At 36.8% G+C, this 17,272-nt stretch overlaps 2 protein-coding genes across 2 annotated transcripts in view; both read left to right on the top strand.

Moving 5' to 3' along the window:
* LOC146809665 (sulfotransferase 2B1-like) overlaps positions 1–17,272 on the top strand; it is a 641,816-nt gene that overhangs the window by 92,286 nt on the left and 532,258 nt on the right. The gene's annotated exons all lie outside the window — the stretch shown is intronic.
* Positions 1,172–6,987, top strand: LOC146809666 (uncharacterized). The gene is made up of 2 exons (XM_085614367.1): positions 1,172–2,279; positions 2,712–6,987. Exon 2 carries the CDS (start codon positions 3,955–3,957, stop codon positions 6,109–6,111), a length of 2,157 nt encoding a protein of 718 aa, XP_085470493.1. The 5' UTR covers positions 1,172–2,279; positions 2,712–3,954; the 3' UTR covers positions 6,112–6,987.

The raw sequence follows: 17,272 nt of genomic DNA, 5'->3' as shown, positions 1-17,272 counted from the left end.
GGTCGCCAGTAGGTAGTTATAGTTAGGACCCTGTTTCCATAGGAAAACCGCAACATTCTATTTTGAATAACTTTGGCGCCGGTCGACGAATCCTCGCGAAATTTTCAAAACTAATGGGGCGCTACGCTCCGCTCCTACCCTGAAAGTCTCGGGGGGGATTCGTCAAGCGGGGGCTGAGAAAAAAGGGGGGTCCCAAAACGCGTTCTCCCCATGCAATTTTCCATAGGACCTTTAGAGACAGCTACAGCCCGAACGGCTGAACAGAGTTACTTGAAATTTGGCAGAGAGATAGTCTACAGGTCAAGGAAGTGCCTTTTATAGGTCTGGTGTAAATCTGTTCAGTAGTTCCTGAGAAAATAGCATTTAAATCAATATATATATCTGTGGCAGCTTACCGTGCGCTTACCGTGCGCTTACGGTAAGCTTACCGTACGCGTACGGTGCCGTGCGCGAGCTCAAATCTGATTGGTTGTCACATGACTGTAAACATTCGAATCAGACGAAATCAGGAAGTGTCGGCCGCCATTTCGTGTGTTTCACACAGAAAAAAAAGGGAGATAACTTGAAAAGGGGGCAAGGAAGAGAGTTACAGACCCCCTAACATTTGAAAGGGGGTCAAAGGAGGACAGAAAAGTACAAAAAAAACATTTATTAATTTTAATCAAAAATCGCGGGTACGCGTACGGTAAGCTTACCGTACGCGTACGGTAGAAAAAAAAGAAAAAAAGAAATAAAATTCAGATTTAAGTGTTTAGATATTAGGGGGCTCTAAAAAGAGCCGTTGTGTTTATGAAGTGATTTTTTAGTGGTACCTACAAGTAAGTACCGATGCAGAGTCTAAGGTTCAAGAGGAAGACTCTGTTCCCTTCATCAGTGAAGTGTACACCATCTCCTCTATAAATGTCTTGCATGTCGTAACGCAAGTTGTTGTGATAAATGGAACCCATACCATAGTCTCGGAGGAAAGCAGAAACAGATTTGTTGACGTGCTTTCTTGCTTTGTCAATCTGCGGACAAAAATGATTGGACCAGTTCCATTTTTGCCTTTGGCATATGTTAGAATACGCAAAGGCAGTTTTAGGGAAAAGTGAAAACAGTTGTGCAAAGGTCTCCTTCATAAGCATTTCCAGACCTACCCCAGTCAAAGTGCCTAGGTCATTGCCACCACAGTGCACTATTATGAGGTCAGGGTGTTGGATTTGCATGAAGGATTTCACCAATGGCATCAATTGGTGCCACTTTAACCCTCTCTGACCAATCCATTTAATGTCTACATTTGGCAAAGCAAGGTCTCTCACCATACCTGTTTTCTCTGCATACTTTTTACTCCAGAAGACATAGCTGTGCCCTACAATCCACACTGTGAACATCTTCAAAGGAGATCTGGATGCACTCAGGAGGTGTATTTCAGTAGAATGGGAAAAAGAAATGAAACACATTTTGGAAATGGAGGCATACATATTTTTTTAAAATAAAAAGAACTCATTGGCTGTTTCGTACCATTCTACACTAAAAACTAGGCTGTATGTGTCAATTTATAGAAGCATGTTTTGTATTGGTACAGAAAAATGTGTTACCAAAGAACAGTACTATGGATTTGCTGTTAGGTTTGAAAAGTCAAGCACTCTTGCTCTTTGGAAATGAAACATTGTGTGGTGAACTTCTGACCTAACTCCACACAGCAGTGTTCCATGAGCTGTTGCTATGGTAGCAGGCAGAAGTCAAGTTGGGGGAAGGGTACTAGGCAGAAGTCAAGTTGGGGGAAGGGTACTTTTGGAAAAGGGTTGGTTTTCAACCAATATAAATGTGTGATTACATTTGAAAAAAAGGGGGAAGCACTGAGATTTGAAACTAACATGTATATGTGTGGAAAAAGAGAGGGAAACATTGCCATTATCTGGTTCTGCTGAGAGGAGAGAGGTGTACAGAACAGAGATCCTGGCTCTGATAATCTGCTGTTTGAGTGCCACATTTCTTTCACAACTAACTAATTTGAAAGGTGAGTTATGAGTTTGAGAGGGGATGTATATGGTAAATTAAGAAATGAATAATAGAATTGGAATTCCTTTTGTTGAAGTTGTGTTTATCATTTTGTGTTTTGGGAGAAATTTAAATGTAAGGAACATGTAAAATAATATGGACTATGTTTTCACCATAAATTAAGGTGTACTGGTATAAATGAGGAATACTTTTAGGGTTTGAGGTTGCAGTCAGTAATGCAAATACATTCAGCATCACTAAGGCTGGTTGCCCTTGCTGGAGTGTAGTCAGTCACCCAGGTTACACATGTTGCTGGTCTCAAAAAGCTGTTTGGACATGTGCTGTTTTCAGAATCTGTAAAGTGGATTCAAAATGTGTCAGACTGTAAAAGTACTTATCACTTGCCAAAAAAAGAGTAGTAAGTGTGCTTTCAAATTGGCAAAGAAATTTCGTTTTCTGCCTAATTTCAAACCATGACTCTGTGTGCAAAGAGGAATTATAGACAGAGATGTATTGCGTATTACTCTGGTAATTTTACATTTGCATTAGTAGGAAAGGGGGAGCTATTTTTTCTGCAGAAGCAGACTCTTAGCACACACCCAGCTGCTTATCCTGTAGAATCATGCATAGTATTCACAACCGGGTGGGGTTTGAGGTTGCAGTCAGTAATGCAAATACATTCAGCATCACTAAGGCTGGTTGCCCTTGCTGGAGTGTAGTCAGTCACCCAGGTTACACATGTTGCTGGTCTCAAAAAGCTGTTTGGACATGTGCTGTTTTCAGAATCTGAAAAGTGGATTCAAAATGTGTCAGACTGTAAAAGTACTTATCACTTGCCAAAAAAAGAGTAGTAAGTGTGCTTTCCAATTGGCAAAGAAATTTCGTTTTCTGCCTAATTTCAAACCATGACTCTTTGTGCAAAGAGGAATTATAGACAGAGATTTATTGCGTATTACTCTGGTAATTTTACATTTGCATTAGTAGGAAAGGGGGAGCTATTTTTTCTGCAGAAGCAGACTCTTAGCACACACCTAGCTGCTTATCCTGTAGAATCATGCATAGTATTCACAACCGAGTGGGGTTTGAGGTTGCAGTCAGTAATGCAAATACATTCAGCATCACTAAGGCTGGTTGCCCTTGCTGGAGTGTAGTCAGTCACCCAGGTTACACATGTTGCTGGTCTCAAAAAGCTGTTTGGACATGTGCTGTTTTCAGAATCTGAAAAGTGGATTCAAAATGTGTCAGACTGTAAAAGTACTTATCACTTGCCAAAAAAAGAGTAGTAAGTGTGCTTTCCAATTGGCAAAGAAATTTCGTTTTCTGCCTAATTTCAAACCATGACTCTGTGTGCAAAGAGGAATTATAGACAGAGATTTATTGCGTATTACTCTGGTAATTTTACATTTGCATTAGTAGGAAAGGGGGAGCTATTTTTTTCTGCAGAAGCAGACTCTTAGCACACACCCAGCTGCTTATCCTGTAGAATCATGCATAGTATTCACAACCGAGTGGGGTTTGAGGTTGCAGTCAGTAATGCAAATACATTCAGCATCACTAAGGCTGGTTGCCCTTGCTGGAGTGTAGTCAGTCACCCAGGTTACACATGTTGCTGGTCTCAAAAAGCTGTTTGGACATGTGCTGTTTTCAGAATCTGAAAAGTGGATTGAAAATGTGTCAGACTGTAAAAGTACTTATCACTTGCCAAAAAAAGAGTAGTAAGTGTGCTTTCCAATTGGCAAACAAATTTCGTTTTCTGACTAATATCAAACCATGACTCTGTGTGCACACAGGAATTGTTTTTAGATATTTAATTTGTGATGGTGTTATTGTGATTTTCACTTGTAGGAAAGGGGTACATAGTATTTTAAGATTTGAAAAGATCATAAAAAATGTAGTAATATATTTAAATAAAATAAAGGATTTTTTTTTTAGTTTTTTTCAGATATTGCTGAAGAGCAGTGAACAAAATTTAAGATGCCTACAAAATCCAGACTAAGGAAAAACCACAAAAAAAATCTATATTTGAAGACAACTGGAGGACCTAAGTTAGTTGGAGATGCTCATGTTGGGAAAAAGAGAAAGTCTTCTGGTAAGCAGACAAAAGATTTTTTAAACAATATCTTCAAAAAAAGGAAAAATGTACAAAATGTCTGTACTGGAAAGAATGTTTTAAATGGAAAACAACAGGAAAAAATTGAGCATTTAGTTAATGCAAATATACCTTCAGAAACAATAAAGATTAACTTAAAAAGAAAAACAGCGTTTAAAGAGATTCGTAGAAAAATGTTTCAGAGAAGAGTTATGTCCAATTTGATAAAGGATGTGAACAAATATAAGAAAAAAGCTAAATTTTATAAGAGAAAAAAAGAAATTGAAGCCATTGCAGCAAAGGCTTTAGAATTAAAAAGGAAACTATTCATTTTAATTTTGAACAGGATGCGTACATTAGATAAAATGGTCAATGTACTGAAATCACAAAGCAAAAGGAAAAGACTAGTGAAAAGAACAAACTTTTGTAAAGTGTTTTTAGGAGAATGGATGCATAGTTCAAGTAGTGAACCTTTTTTTAATGAAGAGAGTTATTTTCAAAGTAATAGTTTGCTGCATGCAGTTGACACCAGAGGTCGTGCTTATGAAGTGAAAAATGGTTGTATAATGGAGAAGGAGAAAATGGTTCCAAGAGATGAGGAACAAGTGATGGCGGATGAGGCTATGGGGAGACGTCCTAAAGCCCCAGTGTACACTTGGAATTGTAATAGTATTTGCACTGTGCGTCAGGAATCTATTGATAAATTTCGTGAGTTTCTAAAAGAAAATAGTAAAAAAAGTGTTAAACAGAAGATTAAGGTGCTTCAAAGTCTAGATCCATGCAGAGTGAGAGAGAATACTGGTTTGCAGGGACATTCTCTGGCTTGTCTATCTAGAAAAGTGTGTAAAAGTGTTTTTCATCATTTTAGGATGCTGGCTGTTCATCATACTGAAATGAGAAAGTTTGTGAGACGATTGTATTTTGCTAAAAGTCCAGCAATAAAGTTAGATGAATTGAATAGGGCTCTGTTCCGTGGATCGGTATCAGATGTAGAGAAGGTTACTGATGAAATTCAGTTTTGTTACTTTGGTCCAGAACAAGAAAGTGCAGAAAAGGACACAGTAAATGAGGAAGAAGTGGAAGAGAATGTAGAACCCTCTGTGAGTAAGAAATTTAATGATCACATAACAAAATTTGCAATAATCTCTAATGAAAGACCAAATATTACTTGTATTTGTTGCCGCAGAACTCATTATAGAAAACAAACCAGGAATGTTGATCTCTACAGAAAAAGTGAAAATGAAGATAATTATAAGTGGAAGGATTTTGCCACATATATATTTCTTGAAAATTGTTTTGAATTGGGTGAAGATCAGCGTATTTGTAAATACTGTTACAACAAGTTAGAAGAAAATAGAATGCCGACCAGAGCTGTACATAATAATTTAGAATTGGATGCTATTCCTGCCGAACTTTCTGAATTAAATACATATGAGTCTATACTTATTCAATGTGTTCATCCGTTCCAGACCATAGTACGTATGGAGCCCAAAACTGGTAAATTACCTCCTTCAGATTTACTGAGAGGTTTAAAAGGTAGAGTGGTGTATTTGCCCTTGGATTTGAAAAAAAATATGGAAACTATTGATGCAGATACTTTGGAAACTGAACCATTAGTTATTCTGGTTAATGGTGTACCTACAAAGAATAAGAAGATTTGGCAGGAGCTGGTAGATGTACGGAAATTACAAAGAGCAAATTTGTATTTGAAAAGGAATAACAAATGGTATGAATCAATTTATATAGAAGAAGAAGAAGAAGAAGATTTACAAGAAGACACAGAAACACCAACTGGACAAATTGAAAAAGTGGACAAGTCAAAGGAAGAAGAAATTTATGAACATTTTAGCAAACATCTTCTTCATTCAAAAGAAGTTATGGGAGACAATATTGATCTGTTTCAGATGAAGAAAGCAAAAGGAACTCCTGTGAGTGTATGGGAGGAGAGCTTGGAAGCTCGATGTTTTCCCCAGCTGTTTCCTACAGGAAAAGGAGGACGATACGATGAACGTCCAGAACAGATTCCAGCTTCTGAGTATTGAACTACAAGACTATATGCAAAAGATCCAAGATTTCGTCAAAGTATTCCTTATTTGTTCCATCTTTTATTTGAAAGCGACTTGTCTGCATTATCTTATGCAGTAAATCACATTTTAAAAAGTGGAGTACATTTACAAAATGTGTCTGCTAAGGATTTTATGGAGAAAGTGCAGCACCGAGATGATCATTTGGAAACCCAACTGATCAATCTGATGGCTTGTCAGCGTGGGACAAATGAATATTGGTACCGACGCCATGGTGAATTAAAATGCATGTTACGGAATTTAGGAACTCCAACATGGTTCCTTACCCTAAGCTGTGCCGAGTACGCTTGGGATGATTTACTGGATTTTCTACGAGAGGCAAATTCAAACATTAAAAACATCGAATACAAGACAGCAGGAGAACTGTGCTCATTGGATCCGGTTAATGTTTGCAGATATTTCAATCATAGATTTGAGGCTATGATGTCCTTCATTTGCAATAAAAAAAATCCACCTCTTGGAGAATTAGTGGATTTCTTTTGGAGAAAAGAGTACCAGGCAAGAGGTGCTCCTCATATTCATATGCTGTTGTGGATCAAGGATGCCCCAAAGTTAGGAACAGATACTGATGAAGCAGTGTTATCTTTCATTGAAGAATATGCAACATGTGCTATACCAAAAAGCACAGAAGAGAAAAAGTTAAAGGAGCAAGTTTTACGTTTCCAAAGTCATCGGTGTGGAAAATACTGTCGACGGAAATACAAGAGCAAAGATAAATACTACACTAAATGTCGATTTGGATTTCCTAGACCTGTTCTTTCAAATGGAAGAGTAAACAGTTTTATGTCATCTGTGAGACATACTATTACAAGAAAATCACCTAAGAATACCTACAACCTTAAAAGAAAAGAAGAATCAAAAAATATAAATGACTACAACCCAGTCATTTTATCCATGTGGAATGCTAACATGGATATACAGTATGTAGCTGACCATTCCATTGCTGTTGCTCGATATGTAACGTCTTACATTACTAAATCAGAAAAAACTGAATTGAAAGAAATGTGGGAAGAGATTTCTCACGAGAAGACTGTCAGTAAGAAGCTGTACAGTTTCAGTTTAAAGATGTTATCGCATCGAGAAATTGGATCCTACGAATGTTCAGATAGGTTATCTTCTGCAAGTCTCTACTCGAAATCACGAAGAATAATTTGGGCAAGTTTAGGCTTGCAGCAATGAGAAATCGGGTACTGAAATCTGTTGGAGAAATTGAATATTTGGCCGAGAATGACCCAGAAAGTACAGATATTTTGAAATCAAACATGTTGGACACATATTATCCCAAGAGAAGTCTTCATCTAGAGAACATGTGTCTCTATGAAGTGCTGCAGAACTACATTTATTCACGGAAAGCCACAGAAGACATCAACAATGGAAAATATAAAGTCATTGGTGAGGAAGGATGTTTGGTGAAGCAAACAAAAGGAAGTTTGATAAATCACAGGAAGCTGAGTTGCGACACTACTGACAAAAAGGAATTTTACTACTTGGCTCTTTTACAGCTGTTTAAACCATGGCGTACAGAGGACGAACTACTGGGAGAATTTCAAAGCTATGAAGATTCCTTTAATGCTTGCAAAGACAGCATAGAATGCAGTACTTTCACAAATTATGTGCAAATGTTAAATGAAGAAATTGAACAGGAAACTACAATTGCAGCTGAAGTAGCTAGAGACAGTTCTCAAGACAGCCAAAGTTCAGGAACACTAAGTCAAGATCCCCTAGGACAACCAATCGTTGAAAATGAAGCTGCAATAGCTATGACTGAAGTGGAAACGGCTATGAATCAAGCTCAAGAAGAATTTATAGACTTACCAAATTTGGAAAGACAACTGAATGAAGAGCAGCAACAAATTTATGAAGAGATCAGAAACAAAATTGATCACGGATTACTACATGAAAAAAAAGAGTGCTCATGCACATCATTTCAACCAATCAGGATGTATGTAAGCGGACAAGCTGGAACTGGAAAAAGTTTCTTAATAAAAGTCATCAGAAGCTACCTACAGCAAAAAACGGATTCAACTTTGTCTTGTGTGGTTACTGCTCCAACTGGGTTAGCAGCATATAACATAAAAGGAATCACCTTACATCGTTTGCTAATGTTACCAGTGGAGCATGAGAACAAAATACAATACCACAAGCTAACTGGAGAAGCATGCTTGGAAGTTTCAAGAGTATTGAAGAAGATGCAAGTTCTCATTATTGATGAGGTGAGCATGGTATCAAACTTAATGCTTGCCTTTGTGCATTTAAGAATGCAGCAAATTCTAAGGACAGACTATGACGTGTTATTTGGTGGAAAACATTTCATAGTTTTTGGGGATCTTCTACAGCTTACTCCAGTTAAAGGACAACCAGTGTTTAATACTGTGACACATGAAGACACAAAGAAGTCATTGGGAAGCATTGGTAATGCAAATATTTGGTCCTTCTTTGAGTACAAGGAACTTACTACTAATATGAGGCAAGCAAACGATGAAGAATATGGAAGTATTCTGAAAGATATCAGAATTGGACTACTCACTGAAGCTGGCACGAAAGCATTACAGAGTGGGTTGCTACATAATTTATTTCCAAAGGAAGAAATAGTTGCAGAGAAGATATACAAGAACATTGCAGAAAAGAAAAGTGTCATCTGCTTAATGCCAACTCTACGTGAATGCTCAATATTCAATGAGGAGCTTTTGAAATTGGAAAAGGAAGAGATTAGGAAATTGGAAGCAGTGGACAAAATTCAGCATGAAAGAATTACTATTACATTACAGGCAAACTGAAAAATAAATTGGATTCACTAGAGAAGAACATTTCAAAAACTGCTGGATTAGAAAAAAATCTATATGTTTGCATGAACTGTAGAGTATTTTTAAGGAGAAATTTGGATGTTGAAAAAGGTTTAGTAAATGGAGCTATGGGAAGAGTTGTGGGTTTTATTAACCCCTTCGGTGCTCATGACGGAATGGTTCCGTCATGACCCACGGTTGAGCTGTGCTCATGACGGAACCATTCCGTCATGACCACGCCCGCGCAAGATTCCGTCAGCACAGCGGCGGAATCTGCGCAGCATCGAAGGGGTTAATCATCAGAAAAAAGATGGAATTGAATGTTTAAAAATAAAATTTGATCAGATAGAAGAAGTTGTAGACATTTGTCGTTGTACAGTTCGTTTCATGCTTGTGAAAGACTTATATGTACGTAGGAAACAGTTTCCGTTTTCTCTAGCATATGCTGTAACTATTCACAAGTCTCAAGGATTGACTGTAGATTGTGCATTTGTAAACATTGGTTCAACTGTGTTCAAAGAAGGTATGGCTTATGTAGCTTTGTCACGAGTGAAAACATTATCTGGTTTATTCATGATAGACTTTGATGATTCAAAAGTTAGTGCTGATACAAACTGTGTAAAGGAGTATAATAGATTAAGAAGACCTATGCTCCTCATTTAGGTCAGTATCCTGTGTTGGAGAAACGTGTAGTTTCTCGAAAAAGGAGAATTGAGAATATCTGTAATGAGGATGTAGAGAGGAGAAAAAAAAAGAGGAGTGATGTAATTGCAAGCAAAAAGAAAAAGGAAAATGTTGAAGAGGTTGTAGGTTGTCATTTTGAAAATAGCTCTGGTGTCAACTGCTACGCTAATGTAGTGCTGAATGTTGCATTTTATCTGGAAAGTTTGCAAGAGCAGATAATAGTAAATCAGAGAAAAAGATTCTGTTCTGAGTTGAGTCTCCTTTTTCAAAAGCGGAGTAATGATAAAACTCAAATAGAAAGTGCTACTGAAATTAGAAAACTTTTAGATGTATGTTCAGGACGAACACAGTTTTCTCAAAATGTACAGCAAGACGCACAGGAATTCTTGATGTATTTTCTTCAGGTACTGGAAGAAGAAGGGGTACAAATTGTAAATATGTTTGGTGTCTCTTCTAAATGGGAACATAGTTGTGAAAACTGTTTCAATACATGTGGCTCTAATGTTGATTCTGAAAGGTTTATTTATTTAACATTGCCAGACAGTAAAACAGTCACTTTTGCTAAATTAGTTAAAGATGCTAATCATAGCATGGAATGCGGTGAGTGTAAATCTGACATGTTTTCAACGTTAATTTTAAAGGACTATGGACAGTATGTAATTTTAATGATGCAACGATGTAGAGCTGATGGTTCAAAATTGGATACTTTAATAAAGAAGTTTATAGGACAGCAATTATCAATTTCAGGAAAAACTTTTGTAACAGTTGCAATAATTTTCCATGAAGGACCTACTGTAACTTCTGTACATTACACAGTTTATCTTAAATGTGAAAAAGGCTGGACACTGTGTAATGATTCCCAATTGATTTTCAAGCAACGTTTGCCTTTTGATTTAGCAAATTCCTATCTAATCTTTCTGAAACCTAAATTTTAGAGAGAATTGGCAAGATCTGTACAAAACAATTTTACCATTTTATTGGATTACCATTGGAATTTTCAAATAAAAAGATTTTTCAAATTACCATTTGGCCTAAAGGAAAGGTAACCAATTGTATTGTGGACTTATTTAATTCCCAATGAATCTTTCAGAAACCAAAAATTTGGAGAGAATCGGTAACATCTGTACAATTTAAATTTTGGAATTTTAGTGGATTACCATTGGAAATTTAATCAAAAAAGATTTTTAAAATTACCATTTGGCCATAAGGAAAGGTAACCAATTGTATTGTGGACTTATTTAATTACTAATTAATCTTTCGGAAACCAACATTTTAGAGAGAATCGGTAACATCTGTACAATTTAAATTTTGGAATTTTATAAGATTACCATTGGAAATTTAATCAAAAAAGAATTTTAAAATTACCATTTGGCCTAAAGGAAATGTAACCAGATGTATTGTGGAGTTATTTGAGATATATTATTTTTGTGATTATGCTTCTGTAACAAAATTGTCAGACGGTATTTTAAAGAAATAGTTATTGTTATTAGATGATATTTTTTTTGAATATTTTGCATTTCTATAATGTTATGTTTAAGTGAGAAGAGATTCTGGGCTTTTTTAAAACAATCTTTGAGATTGTTATTTTTTTTTTGCCCGCTGTTAAGTGATGAATGCAATTGCTTTCACGATTTATAGTGAGATGCAATATATTCTGAAAACAGCAAAAAAATGGCAAAAAATTGTTTTTGGAAAATATGTAAATACGTGTACTGTATTATATAATGATTTATTAAATATTAATACTTTTTTCTTTTTTTTCAGATTGTGAAAGAAAATTTTCGAAAAAAAAACCATTTTTACAAGTAATTTCAATTAAATTTTAATTAAAAATTAAATTGTTGGGTGAGTCAGGTAAGTCAGAAATTAGATGGTCCCTTTCTTCCACTTTTCCTCAAACAGATTTTCAGTATTTAGTTATTAATCCCTCAAGGACCTTGTAATGTGGTAATTGTTTTTTAGTGTTTTTTAAAAAAAAAAAAAAAAATACGCTTACTGTACGCGTACGGTAAAAAAGAAAAAAAAAAGTTTTTAAGAAAAAATTAAAAAAAGTTGAGAGGTAAGGTTGGCTCTTAAAAGAGCCGTTGTGTTCATGCAGGGACAGAGGAAAGGAAGAATGGGAACATTAGCTGGTAGGACAAATGTGCTGGTCTATTTTGTTGTTAATGAGGGGAAGACTGGTCTCCCTATGAACAATTAGACCATGGCAAAATGAGCACCGCATTGTAACCCTCGCAAACCGATGGTTAGTTTCCACAGGACCAGAAAAAGGTGAATCTGCCCCCACAGATGAAGGGCTCAGCTGAGCTTCCGAAGATGGACTCGGCTGAGCTGCTGTGGATGTGCTTGCTCGACTTACTGAAGGGTTTCCTCTAGTATGTCGTGCATGTGTCCTAGGGTGTACATCCTCAAGGTGTCGTAACATAGTGTGATTCCCGAAGGAATACTTCTTGTTAGGATTACCTCTTGAAAGTACACGCTGGCACAGCTTACAAGTCACCAAAGCAGCATTGACTTTTTTCTCGCCCTCAGGAAAAGTAAAATACTCCCATATAAAAGAGCTCTTCTGTTTCCTCTTTCTCTGCCTGATGGTGGTGCTGCTAGCCTCACTCTCAGCAGAGGAGTGCTGGTCTGCCATCGTATCCCAAAGACAACTCAGCTCCTTCTCCTAAGGGATCACAAGCAGAAATGAGGGGAATGGGTGTGGTGTAGGAGAGTTCTAGAACTGAAACTACTTTGAACCAATCAAAAGTTTTGTTTCTTGATCACATGACCCACCGTACGCGTACGTTATGCTTACGGTACGCTTACGGAGCGCTTACGGTAAAAGTACGCATGCGCGTAAAAAAGAAACGTGCTCGCGCGCATGCGCATAACAGACACGCCCCAACACTTCCGCGTAACGTGCGCGTGTAGCGTACACGCTTACGCGCCACGTACGCAGTACGCACGGCTACGTAAATTGCGTAACCATACGCAAAAAGAGTAGAAATATTACGAACATTACGCAAACCGTACGCTTACCGTAAGCTTACCGTACGCGCACGTAAAAAAAACAAAAAAAAAAAAAAAAGGAAAAAAAAAGATCACTATGTTATACTAATATATCTTACCTGTTTGGTAAAAAAAAAAAATGAGAAAAAATAATATATTGCAGAATTTTTAAAAATTAAGCATAGTGTTTTAAGAGAATATAAAGTAAAAAAAAAAAAAGAAAAAATGCTTGCAAATAAAAAAAAAAAAACACGTTTAATATAAGAATTTGTATTAAAAAAAACCATACAAAAACAATGAAAAAACCATGGGAATCACACATGTTATAGGTAAGAATTAGCATTTAAAAAACCATACAAATTCACTGAAAAAACCATGGGTTTTACACACGTTATAGTTAGGAATTAGCATTTAAAAAAACCTTGCAAATTCAGTGAAAAAACCATGGGTTTCACACACGTTATAGTTAGGAATTAGCATTTAAAAAACCTTGCAAATTCAGTGAAAAAACCATAGGTTTCACACACGTTATAGTTAGCGGACATTTTACTCATAAAAAACCAATGAAATTCCCCCGTTATAGTTAGTTAAGCTAACTATAACTCACGCACCCGCAATCCACTGCTGATGACGTAACATATTACATCACTCATGACATGGTCAGTGACATCACTCATGACATCACTGATGACATCTCAAATGACATCACTGATGACATCATCCTTGTGACAGAGTGGTAGACCTCCTCTCACCCTAATATAACCTTTGATACAAACATTCAAAAATAGAGACTGAAATTTTCAAAAAAATGGACATACCAATACCAGTTACAACAACCTCTTCAGTAATTCTAAGATCCACATACACATCCACTCATTCACCAACAGTCCTGTACAGTCACTCATACGTGTACTCACACATCATATGTACTAATACACCTATACATCCTGTTACACAATGCCACTCATCCATAGAGTTACTCACACACATAGTCACTCATGCTAATAAAGAATCAAACATACATTTACTTGCATATACAGTTATACACACACCACCACACTTACTTCTACGGAAACTTACACATACTTACTCTTTTCAATAATCACTTATAAAAACACATACTTATTCATACAGGAACTGTTTCAATCTCTCACTCTCACATATACTCACTTATATACACCAATAGTCAAATATACTTCTTTAAAACATATTTAGTAACTCATAAAGACACTATTGAGACAGTCATTCACTCACTAACACACCCATACACACACACTCATCCAACCATACAGACATGCACACATGCTGTCTTCAACACATACAACCAGAGAGTCAATCATTCATGCACCTATGCACTACGTAATACCCCCCACCGAACCATGCAGACACTCAGACTGATACTCAAAAAACAACCTAATATCCTATATAAACACCCATGTAGCTACTCACCAACCCATGCAGACACTTATACACAAAGTGAGAGACTGATACAGATAATTACATATTTAAACATTACTCACTAAGCCATGTATTCACTAAGATACACTTAATCAGTCAGTTACACAATCAATTTTTCAAAAACAAATCATCCTTTTAGACACTTATATACCCATTTATTCTTCCATCGACCTTGAGATATACATATATAAAACATATGTAATTTTCAGAAAAACACACATTCACTGGATGATGTCATCAGTGATGTCATTTGAGATGTCATCAGTGATGTCATGAGTGATGTCACTGACCATGTCATGAGTGATGTAATATGTTACGTTATCAGCAGTGGATTGCGGGTGCGCGAGTTATAGTTAGCTTAACTAACTATAACGGGGGAATTTCATTGGTTTTTTATGAGTAAAATGTCCGCTAACTATAACGTGTGTGAAACCTATGGTTTTTTCACTGAATTTGCAAGGTTTTTTAAATGCTAATTCCTAACTATAACGTGTGTGAAACCCATGGTTTTTTCACTGAATATATACATATAGATATATAGATATGTATATATATATCCGTCAGCTTGCTGCAAGAGCAGCCCCCAGGCCTGCGAAGTTGGTGCTGTCAGTGGCAGCAGCAGCCACTGTGATACGATCGAAATCATATATTCCGTGTCAATTCCAAGAATAAGAGGACAGCACACCAGGAAACCGCACAAAACTTTATTGTGCGCTAGCTTTAGAAGGACGACGCGTTTCGGCGTTTGACTTTGTCAAGTTACTTCCTGCATGCCAATCGACCATAGAAATACACATGCATGGTTCATTAACATGGAAAAAATACTTCAAAATTGCACTGCATAGCGAACGCTATGTAAACTGAATTCTAACACATTCATAGTTGTGATACTTTAAATGATAAGGTGAATGCAGTTGCACAAACCAAAAATTGCAATTTACTAAAAGAGGCATGCTATTTAGATGAGTATTTGTGTTAAATAATCATGATGTTGAGGGAATTGTTAAAAAACAATAAAGTTGCAATTGATACATACACAGGCAGTTGCTGCACATTATGTACATCATAATTATACATTACTCTGCGCAATTGCGCCGTTCAGAATGCGAACAATTAATTCAATGTAGGCTAAAATAGCCATGTAAGCAATCTGAAATACTTCAAAATTGTGCCACATAGCGAACGCTATGTAAACTGAATACTAACACATTCATTGTTGTGATACTTCAAATGATAAGGTGAATGCAATTGCACAAACCAAAAATTGCAAATAATAAAAGGAAGCATGCTATTTAGATGAGTATTTCGTCCTCATGTTAAATAAACATAATATTAAGGGAATTGTTAAGAAACAATAAAGTTGGAATTGATATATACATTGGTGGTAGCTACCCATTATATACACCATAATTACACATTACTGTGCGCAATTGCGCCATTCAGAATGTAGACAATTAATTCCATGTGGGCTGAAATAGCCATGTACGCAATCTAAAATATCATCCAATGCACTTATAATCGCAAGGACCCTAAGATTATCATATTATTTTATTTTGCAATGGACTGGTGATATAGACAGTAGCTCCTAATATTATCCAAAATTTCCAATTAGTTAATTACTGGACTATCCCTTTGTTATTCTAATTGTATGACTGGCAAAATTCGGAAGTATCCATTGCTAAGAGCTAGGTATGAGGGAGTGGTGGGATAGTGATGTACGTAATGAAGATATGTGAAAGAGGAAGGGTATTGGGGAGTAACTGGGATGAAAAATAGGAAACCCAGGAGGGTTCCAATAGGAGCATCCACAATTGTGGTAAACGCTCATGTGATATCCCAATTGGGAAATATTATGTCATCCTCAGTACACCTACATCCCTATCTTATTAAAAGTGAATATAAAAAAGAATGAAAGTAAATTTGGAAATAAAATAAAATCCCAACCGTGTTGCAAAGATAGTTCAGATTTTTTGCGCAGACTCCACGACATACAATGGGAGGATGGTTACACTATGATCAGTCTAGACGTATGCTCACTATATACATGCATTGATCAACGGAAAGGGGTGGCAGCATTCATGTACTTTCTAAAAAGTAGACACATAGATCTCTGGGAGCACAACAAAATGTTAGAGACCATGATGTTATTCTGTCTTCAGAATAACATCTTTCTCTTTGAGAAGTCAGTGTATCGTCAGCGGTCTGGTACCGCGATGGGTACTTGTTTTGCCCCCAGCCTAGCAAACCTTTTCCTGGGTTGGTGGGAAGAACAGATAGTGTGGACAGATGAGTTACAAACTTATACCGATCATATACTAGTATGGATCAGGTATATAGATGATCTGTTCCTTATCTGGAATGGCCCACTAAATCTAGCTAATGAATTCATTGACCGATTGAGTATCAATGATCTGAACTTGCAATTTACCCACAAAATCAGTCCAACCTACTGCGAATTCTTGGATATTGCAGTTGAAATCAAAGAAAAGAAAATCACAACACGCCTTTTCCGGAAACAGACCGCTGGCAACACATTGTTGCACGCGGCGAGTCATCATCCAGTCCCCTTAAAACGAAGTATACCCTATGGGGAATTACTAAGAGCCCGCCGTGCTTGTAGCACGGATAATGACTTCGCAAAAGAACAACAGACTATGCTCACACGTTTTAGAACAAGAGGATACAAAGAGGAAACCCTAGAGAGAGCCCAAAATAAAGTCAAGGATTTAAAACAACATGACACACTCTTTAAGCCCTCTAGTAGCACCATTAAGAGAAGCAATAATGACAGTAACCGGGTCAATACGCCAAGAATGATAACAGAATTCAGCAGGGGAGCATGGACACTTAATAAAATAATGAGAAAACACTGGAATTTACTAATAGCAGACCCCATTATTGGTGAATCTATAGGAACCACACCACAAATAACATACAGAAAGGCTAGGTCACTAACGGACAAATTGGTCCATAGCTACCGTGAAGAGGTGACCCAACCACAGTGGCTGACAATGCCTAATGGCTACACCACATGTGGAATATGCAAGGCAGATCGCAATGGCGTAAACTGCAAAGAATACACTATAGGTACCAAACAAAGACGTCCAATAAAACACCTGATCAACTGTAACAGTGATTTTACTGTCTACATACTTGAGTGCCCTTGTGGCCTCCGGTATGTAGGCAGTACCAAATTACCA

The sequence above is a fragment of the Triturus cristatus genome, chromosome 7 (assembly GCF_964204655.1).
Source record: "Triturus cristatus chromosome 7, aTriCri1.1, whole genome shotgun sequence".
NCBI lineage: Eukaryota > Metazoa > Chordata > Amphibia > Caudata > Salamandridae > Triturus > Triturus cristatus.
This window is presented reverse-complemented; position numbering and strand designations above follow the sequence as displayed.